This window comes from Chiloscyllium punctatum, chromosome 16 (genome assembly GCF_047496795.1).
Source record: "Chiloscyllium punctatum isolate Juve2018m chromosome 16, sChiPun1.3, whole genome shotgun sequence".
Classification (NCBI taxonomy): Eukaryota; Metazoa; Chordata; class Chondrichthyes; order Orectolobiformes; family Hemiscylliidae; genus Chiloscyllium; species Chiloscyllium punctatum.
In genome coordinates, this window is record NC_092754.1 from 308,717 (window position 1) to 324,297 (window position 15,581).

At 44.3% G+C, this 15,581-nt stretch overlaps 1 protein-coding gene across 3 annotated transcripts in view; it reads left to right on the plus strand.

Annotated features, from left to right (window-relative positions):
* The window catches only part of vwa5b1 (von Willebrand factor A domain containing 5B1), a 396,694-nt gene that overhangs the window by 113,663 nt on the left and 267,450 nt on the right, over window positions 1–15,581 (plus strand). For 2 of the 3 annotated variants that reach the window (XR_011962666.1, XM_072585920.1), the window contains exons 13-14: window positions 11,183–11,372; window positions 15,055–15,254. The exons of the other annotated variant lie outside the window; for it this stretch is intronic. Coding sequence is in view for 1 of the 2 variants with exons in the window: in XM_072585920.1 (XP_072442021.1) it covers window positions 11,183–11,372; window positions 15,055–15,254 (390 nt within the window). In the remaining variant the exon portion in view is untranslated. The remainder of the gene's footprint in view (window positions 1–11,182; window positions 11,373–15,054; window positions 15,255–15,581) is intronic. 3 annotated transcript variants of the gene reach the window in all.

Below are 15,581 nucleotides of genomic sequence, written 5' to 3' on the forward strand. Positions count from 1 at the left end.
ACCGAATCAACACCGTCATTTACTATAAACCGACTGACTCCCACAGCTACCTAGACTACACCTCCTCCCACCCTGCCCCCTGTAAAAACGCAATCCCATATTCCCAATTCCTTCCCAGGAGGACCAGTTCCAAAACCGTACAACCCAGATGGCCTCCTTCTTAAAAGACCGCAATTTTCCCCCAGACGTGATCGACGATGCCCTCCACCGCATCTCCTCCACTTCCCACTCCTCCGCCCTTGAGCCCCGCCCCTCCAATCGCCACTAGGACAGAACCCCACTGGTCCTCACCTACCACCCCACCAACCTCCATATGCATCGTATTATCCGTCGTCATTTCCACCACCTCCAAACGGACCCCACCACCATGGATATATTTCCCTTCCCTCCCCTATCAGTGTTCCGAAAAGACCACTCCCTCCTTGACTCCCTCGTCAGGTCCAGACCCCCCACCAACCCAACCTCCACTCCCGCACCTTCCCCTGCAACCACAAGAAATGCAAAACCTGCGCCCACGCTTTCTCCCCTCTTACTTCCCTCCAAGGCCCCAAGGGATCCTTCCATATCCACCACAAATTCACCTGCACCTCCACACACATCATTTACTGCATCCGCTGCACCTGATGTGGCCTCCTCTATATTGGGGAGACAGGCCGACATTTGCGGAACGGTTCAGAGAACACCTCTGGGACACCCAGACCAACCAACCCAACCACCCCGTAGCTCAACACTTCAACTCCCCCTCCCACTCCACCAAGGACATGCAGGTCCTTGGACTCCTCCATCGCCAGACCATAGCAACACGACGGCTGGAGGAAGAGCGCCTCATCTTCCACCTAGGAACCCTCCAACCACAAGGGATGAACTCAGATTTCTCCAGTTTCCTCATTTCCCCTCCCCCCACCTTGTTTCAGTCAAATCCCTCAAACTCAGCACCGCCTTCCTAACCTGCAATCTTTTTCTTGACCTCTCTGTCCCCACCCCCACTATGGCCTATTACCCTCACCTTGACCTCCTTCCACCTATCGCATTTCCAACACCCCTCCCCCAAGTCCCTCCTCCCTACCTTTTATCTTAGCCTGCTGGACACACTTTCCTCATTCCTGAAGAAGGGCTCATGCCCGAAACATCGATTCTCCTGCTCCTTGGATGCTGCCTGACCTGCCGCGCTTTTCCAGCAACACATTTTTCAGCTCTGATCTCCAGCATCTGCAGTCCTTCCTTATTCCTTATAAGGTAACACCTGATTTTGCCGACTTAATTGTTTTCAATTAAGTCACTGTTCTGATTGAAAGCATCATCAGATGTATTTTCTCAAGGCATCTTTGAGGCCAATTCTGAATAAACTCAAGCAATTGATGAAGGTGTTATCTCCAAAATTTCTTAATGATGGAATATGGGAAATTGTTTTAGGATCAATTATGATTTTACGGATAGGATGCTGTTTGGAAGGTTGGCATGGACTTGAAGGGCTGATGACCTGCTTCCACCCTGTAGTGATTCTATGATTCATGATCATAAAAACAGTGTCATTCACAGCAGCAACACAGTTTCAGTAAGTATCTGTGCCCTGACAATATCTTTCTATCCTCCTTTCCTGTTCCTATCCATGGGTTGTACTGGGTCTTTTAAGTATGTTATTTCTAACAAACGAACTTAAAAGACCCAGTACAACCATGGACAAAACCAATGTCATCTACAAAATTCCATGCAAGGACTGCCACAAACACTACATAGGACAAACAGGAAGAAAGTTAGCCACCAGGGTGCATGAACCCCAGCTAGCCACAAAAAGACACGACCCTCTCTCCCACGTAGCCCTACACACGGATGAAAAAAAACACCATTTCGACTGGGACAACACATCTATCCTGCTAAGCAAAGACATGCCAGACAATTCCTAGGGGCCTGGCACTCCAACCACAACGCCATAAACAAACGCATAGATCTAGATGCCATCTATCAACCCCTCAGAAAGTGAACAGGAAATGACATCACCACAAACCCCAGGAACCCCATCCAGGAGAAAGATATAAATAGAAAGCAGGAGACAACAGCTTCGCTTCACTTGGAGGTCGCCACTGATGATGTTACCTAGCCAGGTAATGAAACGTCTGGATATCAAACCTACAGCTCAACGAGCAACCCTACACACCAAACCTCAACCTGAGCTGCAAACCTTGCAAAAATGGTAGCATGATTGTCGTTCAAAATGATTAGTAGAATTCACAAAACTGGATGGTGTAGAGCTGCCTATTCTTTGTGGTGAGCACTATTCAGAGATGGAATCTCAAGTTACATGACCAGCTCTCAGTTAGAATTGATATCACACTTCACTGGGGTGGGAGGGAGGTCCGTTGGACATCAATCACCACTACAGGAGTTAAAGATTTTATAAGAGTACACAAAATTCCTTAATTTCCTAGTCTTTTGGAGCCAGCATAGATCAGGTTTCTGAACTTAATGAGAATTGCTAATTAACAACTGACATACAACTCTACCATTTAAACCTCTAACCGGTTTATAAAACTCCCGTTACACAGAAAGTGACTAAAAGAAAATGGGTGTTATGGGCAGAGGAAAAGACTGGAAAGGCAGACCCTGCTCAGTTTGTTGAGCTGATACTTTTGGCTTATGAGATGTTGCTGCTTTTTGATCTTCCTCCTTGAGATATTTCGACTTGCTATCAGGAAACAAAGGGCAGTTGGTTTGTGCTTATGAAGTCACTGATTTTTTGGTTAAGAGCAACTGCTTACGACAACTGATCAGAGAAAATGAACTGACTTTCCTCAGGCTTGCTATGTTTTTTACAGCAGAGGAAAGGACAGCACCTTCCTCTCTACAGGGCCATGAGTTTTGCTCAAAAACTCTCACGCACAAGCTGTTTAGTTACCTGGGAGCCAATCATATATCTTTTGGCAGGCAGAAAAGTGTTGTCATCAAAAAAACTGATCACTTCCATGGACCAATCAACTAGTTATTATGCTAACTGAAATACCTTCATACAAACCTCCTTTTAAAGTAGTTCTTTTCCCACTTCAATCCACATCCAAACAAAAATAATAAAGGTATAGCTTATACACTGAAGTTAGAATGTTACTGGTACAATAATCATATTCTTGGAATCTTTTTAATAAGATGAGTTTAACCATTGGGATACAATCCATTTGCAACAGAAGGAGGAGTATTTGAGACTGCAGTCATCTATCAACCTGTGATCATCCAGTTTCTGATCAGTAGTATGTTACAAATATACAACTGAGGATATCAGTCTCGGTCCTCCAGATCTTTTCTGTCACTGAAATAATACAAGTGTATCAATATCTGCTGTAAATATTTGTCCAATTGTCCCCTGAGCTAAGGAAAGTACACTGCTCATTTACTAAAGAACTGACCGACTCTGTCACTCATCAATTCAGATCATGCTGGGAACTGTGATTCATTCGGTGTAGCTGTGTTGCTGTATTTTTGAAATTCTCTCCATTTCACCCCATCTCTGATTTATTCTGATGTTTAATTCTCCAAATTCAAGCTATCCATTAGGATTTTTCCCAGTGAGAATTAACCTTACTTATTTTCTGACAAAAGACATGACTGCTCAGCCAAAGGATGGAATTGTAGCTTGACAATGTGCTGGGAGCAGAGTGTGGGTTGAAGAGAAGGATAGAACATACTCAAATGTCTGAGACCCCACAACCTTTTTGGCCAGAGAATTCCAAAGGTGATGGCAGAAAACAGAAAGTAAGGTGAAATGGTTTATTCCCAGGTTGGCAAACCATGACCAGTGTGTTATCACAAGTATCAGTTCTTGGACTTCAGAGTCATGTAGTATAGAATAAGCCCTTCAGTCCACCATATCTAAGTTGACCAAATTAGACTAATCCCATTTACTTGCACTTGATCCATAGCCTACTAAGTCATGGTATTTTAAGTTGCAAGAGAACCTGCCTCCACCACCCTCTCTGCCAGCATGTTCCACATATCTACCATCCTCTGGGTGAAAACATATTGTCTCACATCCCTCTTGCTCCTCAACTTAAACTTAAGCCACCTGCTCTCAGACACATCTGCCTTGGGGAAGTGATTCTCACAATCTCCTTGGTCTGTGCCTCTCATTATCAGATCCTCCCTCAGCCGCCTCTGCTCCAGGGAAAACAAACTTAACCTACCCAGTTTCTTCTGATAACTGAGAGACTCCATCCCAGATAACATCCTAGTGAATCTCCTCTGCACTCTGTCCAGTGCAAGCACATCTGGGGCTAAATGTAATATTTCTGAGTTTTTTTTGCTGAAATAAATTGAGAATGCAAGCTGTAAAAAGAATGCAAAGAGATTTCCTGGACCTTAGACAAGTTGAGTGATTATAAAAGAGACAGCGGATTAAATATAACATGGAAAATATGAAGTTATCCATTTTTGTTCAGAATGACAGAGTACTTCTGAACTGGAGGGATTGGGAAATATCGATGTAAAAGGGGGCTGATGTCCTTGTTCATGAGTTAAAGAAAGCAAACATTCAGATACAGCAATCATTATTTTTCTTCCTAAATCAGCTGGCCTTTATTTTAGGGGGATTTGAGAACAGTGATAACAGTGTCTTCAGTTACAACAAGCCTGTGAAACTGCATCTGGAAGATTGTGTAGAGTTTGGGCTCATGCCGTAAGGAGAATGTGTTTGTCACAGAGTACAATGAAGGCTCACCAGATTACTCCCAAGGAAAGAAGGATTGTATGAAGTGGAGAGATTGGGAAGACTGGACCTGTATTCTCTGGAGATTAGAAAAATATGAAGTGATCTCAGTGAAACCTTAAAAATTCTTCGAGATCCACAGAGTAGCTGCAGGAAGGATGATGCCCCAGTGGGTGTGGTCTAGAACCAGCAGACAGTCTCACAAGAACAGGTAGGTTATTTAGGACTGAGATAAGGGAGAAATTCTTCAGTTGAATATGGTGAATCTTTGGAATTCTCCAGCCTAAACCTCACAAGAACAGGTAGGTTATTTAGGACTGAGATAAGGGAGAAATTCTTCAGTTGAATATGGTGAATCTTTGGAATTCTCCAGCCTAAACATCTTCAAAGCAGTGATCGATAGATTTCGAGATATGAATTCATCAAGTAATGTGGGCATGATGCAGTGTGTTCCAGTCAAAGATTGGCTCTGATTTATTTGAATGGCAGAGCAAGCTTGATGGGGGTGAACAACCTGTTCCTCCTCCTAGTTCCTATATCCTGCACGTTTTGGAAGAAAGCAAGGAGGCATGCAATGTACAGGAAGTGAGCCCTGAGAAAAAATGAGAGCATCCAAGTATGATTCCTATCTCATTAGTTGATATTTATTAAGTATTAAAGGGAGGAAGAGTCTGGGATGTAGATACAATTGAAGGTAAAATAGTTGCTTACAAGAGGAAGAAATGGTGGCACTCTTCTGCCCGTAAGCATTGATTTGCATTGTTTGTGTTTACCACCTTCAATAAAAATGCTTATCTATCTGTGACACTGGCACCAGTTCTGTTACCATGCTCAAGAGATTTATCTAATAATATTGGAGCTTGACATTTGGCAGTGAGCAGTTGCAAGAATTCATTGAAAGACAGAAGGGCAGCCACAAAGAAAGACAAATGATTGTCTGTACAATATTAGAACATAGAACATAGAAAAATAAAGCGCAGTACAGGCCCTTTGGCCCTCGATGTTGCGCCGATCAAGCCCACCTAACCTACAAGAGCCCACTATCCTACATATGCCTATCCAATGCCCGTTTAAATGCCCATAAAGAGGGAGAGTCCACCACTGCTACTGGCAGGGCATTCCATGAACTCACGACTCGCTGAGTAAAGAATCTACCCCTAACATCTGTCCTATACCTACCACCCCTTAATTTAAAGCTATGCCCCCTTGTAATAGCTGACTCCATACGTGGAAAAAGGTTCTCATGGTCAACCCTATCTAACCCCCTAATCATCTTGTACACCTCTATCAAGTCACCCCTAAACCTTCTTTTCTCCAATGAAAACAGCCCCAAGTGCCTCAGCCTTTCCTCATACGATCTTCCTACCATACCAGGCAACATCCTGGTAAACCTCCTCTGCACCCGTTCCAGGGCCTCCACATCCTTCCTATAGTATGGCGACCAAAACTGCGCACAATACTCCAGATGCAGCCGCACCAGAGTCTTATACAACTGCAACATGACCTCAGGACTCCGGAACTCAATTCCTCTACCAATAAAAGCCAGTATGCCATATGCCTTCTTCACCGCACTATTTACCTGGGTGGCAACTTTCAGAGATCTGTGTACATGGACACCAAGATCCCTCTGCTCATCCACACTAGCAAGTATCCAACCGTTAGCCCAGTACCCCATCTTTTTGTTACTCATACCAAAGTGAATCTCCTCACACTTACCCACATTGAACTCCATTTGCCACCTTTCTGCCCAGCTCTACAGCTTATCTATATCCCGCTGTAACCTGCCACATCCTTCCTCACTGTCAACAACTCCACCGACTTTCATATCATCCGCAAACTTGCTCACCCAACCTTCTAGCCCCTCCTCCAGGTCATTTATAAAAATGACAAACAGCAATGGTCCCAAAACAGATCCTTGCGGAACACCGCTAGTAACTGCACTCCAAGATGAACCTTTACCATCAACTACTACCCTCTCTCTTCTTCCAGCCAGCCAATTCCTAATCCAAACCTCCAACTCACCCTCAATGCCATACCTCCGTACTTTTTGCAGTAGCCTACCATGGGGAACCTTATCAAAACGCCTTACTAAAATCCATATACACCACATCTACTGCTTTACCCTTGTCCACCTCCTTAGTCACCTTCTCAAAGAATTCAGTAAAGTTTGTGAGGCATGATCTTCCCTTCACAAAACCATGCTGACTATCCTTGATCACATTATTCCTATCCAGATGTTCATAAATCCTATCCCTTACAATTCTCTCTAAGACTTTGCCCACAACAGAAGTGAGACTCACTGACCTATAGTTACTAGCGTTATCCCTACGCCCCTTCTTGAACAAGGGAACCACATTTGCTATCCTCCAGTCTTCTGGCACTATTCCTGTAGACAACGAGGACCTAAAAATCAAGGCCAATGGCTCTGCAATCTCCTCCCTTGCTTCCCAGAGAATCCTAGGATAAATGCCATCAGGCCCAGGGGACTTATCTATTTTCACCCTTTCCTGAATTTCCAACACCTCTTCCCTACATACCTCAAAGCCGTCCATTCTAATTAATTGTGACTCAGTATTCACATCGGCAACAATGTCCTGTTCCTGAGTGAATACTGGTGAAAAGTATTCATTCAGTGTCTCCCCAATCTCTTCAGCCTCCACACGCAACTTCCCACTACTATCCTTGACTGGAGCTATTCCTACCCTAGTCATTCTTTTATTCCTGACATACCTATAGAAAGCCTTTGGGTTTTCCCTAATCCTACCAACTAAGGACTTTTCATGTCCCCTCCTTGCTGCTCTTAGCTCTCTCTTCAGATCCTTCCTGGCTACCTTTTCACTCTCAATCGCCCCAATTGAACCTTCACGCCTCATCTTTACATAGGCCGCTCTCTTCCATAGAACATAGAACATAGAACATAGAACAATACAGCACAGAACAGGCCCTTCGGCCCACAATGTTGTGCCGAACTTCTATCCTAGATTAAGCACCCATCCATGTACCTATCCAAATGCCGCTTAAAGGTCGCCAATGAATCTGACTCTACCACTCCCTCGGGCAGCGCATTCCATGCCCCCACCACTCTCTGGGTAAAGAACCCACCCCTGACATCTCCCCTATACCTTCCACCCTTCACCTTAAATTTATGTCCCCTTGTAACACTCTGTTGTACCCGGGGAAAAAGTTTCTGACTGTCTACTCTATCTATTCCTCTGATCATCTTATAAACCTTTATCAAGTCACCCCTCATCCTTCGCCGTTCCAACGAGAAAAGGCCGAGAACTCTCAACCTATCCTCGTACGACCTACTCTCCATTCCAGGCAACATCCTGGTAAATCTTCTCTGCACCCTCTCCAAAGCTTCCACATCTTTCCTAAAGTGAGGCGACCAGAACTGCACACAGTACTCCAAATGTGGCCTAACCAAAGTCCTGTACAGCTGCAACATCACCTCACGACTCTTGAATTCAATCCCTCTGCTAATGAACGATAATACTCCATAGGCCTTCTTACAAACTCTATCCACCTGAGTGGCAACCTTCAAAGATCTATGTACATAGACCCCAAGATCCCTCTGTTCCTCCACCTGACCAAGAACCCTACCATTAACCCTGTATTCCGCATTCTTATTTGTTCTTCCAAAATGGACAACCTCACACTTGGCAGGGTTGAACTCCATCTGCCACTCCTCAGCCCAGCTCTGCAGCCGACAACAGCCCTCCTCACTGTCCACAACTCCACCTATCTTTGTATCATCTGCAAATTTACTGACCCACCCTTCGACTCCCTCATCTAAGTCATTAATAAAAATTACAAACAGCAGAGGACCCAGAACTGATCCCTGCGGAACTCCACTTGTAACTGGACTCCATGCTGAATATTTACCATTTACCACCACTCTCTGACTTCGACCGGTTAGCCAGTTTTCTATCCAATTGGCCAAATTTCCCTCTATCCCATGCCTCCTGACTTTCCGCATAAGCCTACCATGGGGAACCTTATCAAATGCCTTACTAAACAAGGGATTCCAATTCCTTATTAAAGCATGGCTCCCTCACACGACCCTTTCCTCCCTGCCTGAGAGGTGCATACTTATCAAGGACACTCAATAGTTGCTCCTTGAACAAGCTCCACATATCAATTGCGCCCTTGCCTTGAAGCCTACTTTTCCAAGGCACGCATCCTAAGTCGTGCCTCACCGCATCATAATTTCCCTGCCCTCAGCTATAACTCTTGCCCTGCAATGCACACTTATCCCTCTCCATTACTAGAGTAAAAGTCATCGAATTGTGGTCACTGTCCCCAAAGTGCTCACCTACCTCCAATTCTAACACCTGGCCTGGTTCGTTACCCAGAACGAAATCCAGTATGGCCTCACCTCTTGTTGGCCTGTCTACATATTGTGTCAGGAAAACCTCCTGCACACATTGGACAAACACCGACCCATCTAACGTACTCGAGCTACAGCTATCCCAGTCAATATCAGGAAAGTTAAAGTCCCCCATAACAACCACCCTATTACTTTCACTCTTCTCCTGAATCATCCTCGCAATCCTTTCCTCCAAGTCTCTAGGACTATTAGGAGGCTTGTAGAAAACTCCTAACAGGGTGACCCCACCTTTCCTATTCCTAACCTCCGCCCAAACTACCTCAGATGGCGAGTCTTCATCCATTGTCCTTTCCACCGCTGTAATACAATCTTTGACAAGCAATGCCACACCTCCCCCTCTTTTACCCCCATCTCTGACCCTACTAAAACATTTAAACCCTGGAAGCTGCAACAGCCAATCCTGTCCCTGTTCTACCCATGTCTCCGTAATAGCGACAACATCGAAGTCCCAGGTACCAACCCACGCTGCAAGTTCACCTACCTTATTTCGTATACTTCTTGCAGTGAAGTATACACACTTCAAGCCACTTTCCTGTTTACAGGCACCCTCCTTTGAGATTGATGACATGTTCCTTACCTTCTTACACTCCAGGTCCTGCACCCTAAAGCTACAGTCTAGGTTCCCATGCCCCTGCAGAGTTAGTTTAAACCCCCCCCTGCCCCAAGAGCACTAGCAAACCTTCCCCCAAGGATACTGGTGCCCCTCAGGTTCAGGTGTAGACCATCCTGTGTATAGAGGTCCCACCTTCCCCAGAAAGAACCCCAGTTATCCAGAAACCGGAATCCCTCCCTCCTGCACCATCCCTGTAGCCACGCATTTAACTGTTCTCTCTCCCTATTCCTCGACTCTCGTGGCACGGGTAACAAACCAGAGACAACAACTCTGTTTGTTCTAACTTGGAGCTTCCAGCCTAGCTCCCTGAAAGCCTGCCAAACATCCTCAGCCCTCCTCCTACCTTTGTCATTGGTGCCAATGTGGACCACGACTTTGGGCTACTCCCCTTCCCCTTAAGGACCCGGAAAACACGATCAGAGACATCACGTACCCTTGCACCTGGGAGGCAACATACCAAACGTGAGTCTCTCTCGCCCCCACAAAAACCGCCTATCTGTGCCCCGAACTATCGAGTCCCCAATAACTATTGCTCTGTTCTTCTCCACCCTTCCCTTCTGAGCAACAGGGACAGGCTCCGTGCCAGAGGCCTGAACCCTATTGCTTACCCCTGGTAAGTCGCCCCCCCCTCCCCCCACAAGTATCCAAAACGGTTTACTAGTTCTTGAGGGGAACGGCCGCAGGGGGTCCCTGCACTGGCTGCTTCCTTCGAGTCCCCCTCACTGTCACCCATCTGTCTGCAATCTTTGGAGTTACTACTTCCCTAAAGCTCTGATCTATGACCCCCTCTGCCTCCCGAATGATCCTAAGTTCATCCAGCTCCAGCTCCAGTTCCCTAACACGGTCTTGGAGGAACTGGAGATGGGTGCACTTCCTGCAAGTGTAATCAGCAGGGACGACCATGGCATCCCTCACCTCAAACATCTTGCAAGAGGAACATTGCACTGCCTTCACTGCCATCCCTTTAAAAGTAACCTTTCTAAAAAAAAATAAACTAGGTCTAAAAAAATAGAACAAGCAAAATGCAGCACTTACCTACTTACCACAACGGGTCTTATTATTAGGTTAGAGGAGGAGGGCAGGTGGGAGACACTACCTCTGTAGTGCCTCAGGTTCCACTCCTGCACGCTTTTATAGGGAAAAAAACCTACCCAGGTAAGCTTGCGCTACACCAGCTTCTGGGTCCCGGCTGCCCCTCTGGTTGTCGTCACTTCCCCCTGCTGCTCCCGCTCTTTCTGTGAAGAGGTAAAAAAACACCGCTGCCCGCTATCGGTAAGTAATTTTAAAACAAACTGTCTTACCTTAGCTGTAGCCTTCTGGGTTCATTTAAACTCAGCTGCTGCTCGCACTCAAAATGACTATTGGTGTCGAAGGGTGAGTATTTATACTCACAGCTCTTTCAAAACTGGAGCCAAAGCCAACATCCATGTTTTGTTTTGTATGTTAACTTGCCTCTGCATCAGCCCTGATATTTCTTGATTTATTTGAGGACAAACAGCGTAGGTACAGCATGATGTGGTCTCAGGAATCCAACAGTTCTGTGTTTTACCATTCTCAAGAGGAGGAGTCCAGCCGGATAAACTCTGAAAATTTGAGCAGCTGTAGAGATTCTGTAGTGGACTCTATAAATGACCAACCTCAAGATGTGATGTCTACTAATGAAGGCCAAGAAAATGAAGGTAATGCAACTGCTGTTGGGATTGTTATTTTTTATAGAATTGTTTAAAGAAATGTGTCAACTAAAAATTTCCAATTGTTTCATATCCAGCATGTTGGAAAATCATATCCAATTATAGAATTTAAGTTTATGCAGCCATTAAAAAAAAATTAGAACTTAAAATTTCAAAACAAAAATTGCTGCAAAAACCGTAACAGATTTTTGCCTTGCTGACTTGCTGGATACAGCTAAATATAGAACATAGAACAATACAGCACAGAACAGGCCCTTTGGCCCTCGATGTTGCGCCGACCTGTGAACTATTCTCAGCTCGTCCACCTACACTATCCCAAAATCATCCATGTGCTTATCTAAGGATTGTTTAAATCTCCCTAATGTGGCTGAGTTGACTACATTAGCTGGTAGTGCATTCCACGTCCTTACTACTCTGCCTAAAGAACCTGCCTCTGACATCTGTCTTAAATCTATCACCCCTCAATTTGTAGTTATATCCCCTCATACATGGATTACTGGGCTAATGGTAGACTACTTGGTAGTGTGGAAGAGCAGAGGGATCTTGGTGTCCATGTACACAGATCTCTGAAAGTTGCCACCCAGGTAAATAGTGCAGTGAAGAAGGCATATGGCGTACTGGCTTTTATTGGTAGAGGAATTGAGTTCCGGAGTCCTGAGGTCATGCTGCAGTTGTATAAGACTCTGGTGCGGCCGCATCTGGAATATTGTGTGCAGTTTTGGTCGCCATACTATAGGAAGGATGTAGAGGCACTGGAACGGGTGCAGAGGAAGTTTACCAGGATGTTGCCTGGTATGGTAGGAAAATCCTATGAGGAAAGGCTGAGGCACTTGGGGTTGTTTTCATTGGAGAAAAGAAGGTTTGGGGTGATTTGATAGAGGTGTACAAGATGATTAGGGGGTTAGATAGGGTTGACAGTGAGAACCTTTTTCCACGTATGGAGTCAGCTATTACAAGGGGGCATAGCTTTAAATTAAGGGGGGGTAGATATAGGACTGATGTTAGGGGTAGGTTCTTCACTCAGCGAGTCGTAAGTTCATGGAATGCCCTGCCAGTAGCAGTAGTGGACTCTCCCTCTTTATGGGTATTTAAGCGGGCATTGGATAGGTATATGGAGGATAGTGGGTTAGTGTAGGTTAGGTGGGCTTTGATCGGCGCAACATCGAGGGCTGAAGGGCCTGTACTGCGCTATATTCTTCTATGTTCTATGTTCTACATGCTGAAGTAATCATCCTAGGAAAAAGACTTTCACTGTGTACCCTATCTAATCCTCTGATCATCTTGTATGTCTCTATCAAAGCCCTTCTTAGCCTTCTTCGTGCCAATGAGAACAGTTTCAAGTCTCTCAACCTTTCCTCATAAGACCTTCCCTCCAGACCAGGCAACATCCTGGTAAATCTCCTCTGCACCTTTTTCCAATGCTTCCACATCCTTCCCGAAATATGGAGACCAGAACTGTACACAATATTCCAAGTGTGGCTACACCAGCATTTTGTTTATTTGCAGCATGATATTGCAGCTCTGGAACTCAATTCCTCTACCAATGAAACCTAACACACCGTATGTCTTCTTAACAGCACTATCAACTTTTAGGAATCTATGTATATGGACTCCAAGATCCCTCTGCACATCCACACTACCAAGAATCTTTCCATTGACCCACTACTCTGCCTTCCTGTTATTCTTCCCAAAGTGCATCACTTCACATTTAGCTGCATTGAACTCCTTTTGCCACCTCTCAGCCCAATTCTGCAGTTTATCCAAGTCCCCTGCAACCTGTAACATTCTTCCACACTGTCCACTACTCCACCGACTTTAGTGTCCTCTACAAACTTACTAGTCCATCCACCTATGCCTGCGTCTAAGTCATTTATAAAACTGACAAACAGCAGTGGTCCCGAAACAGATCCTTGTGGCATACCACTAGTAACTGGACTCCAGGCTGAATATTTTCCATCAACCAGCACTCACTGCCTTCTTTCAGAAAACCAGTTTCTAATCCATACTGCTAAATCACCTTCAATTCCATGCGTCTGCATTTTCTCCAACAGCATACCATGTGGAACCTTATCAAAGGCTTTACTGAAGTCCATGTATATTACGTCAACTGCCCTACCCTCATCTACATGCTTAGTCACCTTCTCAAAAAAACTCAATGAGGTTTGTGAGACATGACCTGCCCTTGATGAAACCACTTTGACTACCTCCAATCAAATTGTTGCTTGCTAGACAATTATAAATCTTATCTCTTATAATCCTTTTCAAAACCTTTCCTACAACAGAAGTAAGGCTCACTGGTCTATAATTACCTGGGTCATCTCTACTGCCCTTCCTCAACAAGGGCACAACATTTGCAATCCTCCAGTCAGATATATGTTAATAACAAAGGTTGTCCCAACAATCCGACTGGAAAAATACCAAAACAATTTACTGAGGATCAAACAATGATACCTTCTTGTTTGGACACTTGGTAATTTAATTGTCTGGTCCGGAGATCAAGGCAGGGAGACCCAAATCCAGAAAATCCCACTTTGAACCCTGTTGGATTTGATTAGAATACTACAATAGGCACAATCTCTAATGGGAAAAAAGAACAGAACTGTCATTCCTGATTGGTGAACAGTAACATCCAGTGGAAGTTGCTTGTGGGAATGTGCATGAGTCCAGGATCATGTCAGTCATAATATCATCTAGCAACTGTTCCCACTTGCAAAAGGATCAAGAACAAGGTGCCACAGATTTAAAATGGTTTGCAAAAGGAGCACGGATAATGCAAGACAAAAACATGTTCACTTTGGAGTAGTTAGTGTTTGGAGTGCACTGCTGGAAAGTGTGGTGGGGGCAGGTTCAATCAAAGCATTGAAGAGGGTATTTGAATAGGGTATTTGGAACAGAAATACTGTGCAAGGGAATAAGGAAAAGGTCGGAAATTGGCAGTGGGTAGTTATGCTTGTTTGAAGAGCTGGTGCAGACATGATGGATCAAATGGCTTCCTTCTGCATCATTACACGTCTGTGTTTCTGTGAACAATATCGAAATCCAGATATAAGCAGTTTCCTGCCTTAGCTGTCAGAAGGAGATTAGTGATTCTTGACTGTTAGATAAAACAGGCAAATACTTACACTGGAAAACTGGTGCACCAATGCAGCCTCTTGAAAGTTGTAAATTTCCTGTTACTTGAGTCTGAGGTGAAGAGTATTTAATTTAAGTGCCCATCAAAATCAAGTAAGTTTCTAACCTCACTGCAATATTGAACACAGTAGTGGATCCTGGAGCTCCCATGATTTTTGCAACAATTTTAATTTAGGAATCTTACAAAGATTATATAGGATGTGGAGGTGCTGGTGTTGGACTGGGGTGGACAAAGTTAAAAATCACACAACAGCAGGTTATAGTCCAACAAGTTTGATATAGACATCTATACTATCAATGTGATTGTTGTATGAAGATCAAGAATGGAAAGCTAAACGTGTGGTGCTCTCCGCCTGAATTAGCTTGGAAAGAAAAGAGAATCTGGGAAATTTGGTTTAAGTTGCATCTGAATACACCCTTGTATCTGAATAATAACAGTGAAATATTTTGAATCTTGGAAAGTATAAATATGACCCAGACAGAATTAGAAAGCAAGGTTGAAGTTAATGATCTATAAATGTTTAAAATCAATTTCAAGGTATTGAATCAAAATTGTCTCCCAGAAGAAGAGCATTCAGTACAAATCACACAATCAGAAATGATACCTCGAAGAGAATGTTCACCCCGAGTGACCCGTCTTCAGCATTTGATAAACATCCTCTCCGGAGAGCAAGAGCTCAACAGCTTGTTGGTTGTAGCAGCCCAGAAAGTGTCTGTCCTTGGCAAAGGCAATTTCAGGCAAGTTTGCATTTCCTTTATCTGTTAAGAAATAGATATTTTGAAAAACTAATTGTGAAATAATTTTAAGATAACTTCTGGACAAAGCAATAATAATCACGTGTTATGAATAAATTTAAAAAAGACTCTATATTTATAAAGGCCACAGTCAAAGATAATTTTTTTTTACATTCTTGGGAAATGGGCATCACTGGCTGGGCCAGCACTAGTTGCCTATCCCTAATAGTACAACAGAAAATGGTGGCAAGTCAGGGGATTCCAGGAGCTGGGATGACTGACCTCCAACAATAACTGCCAACTTCCTTTGGTTAGATCAGAGTGGTGCTG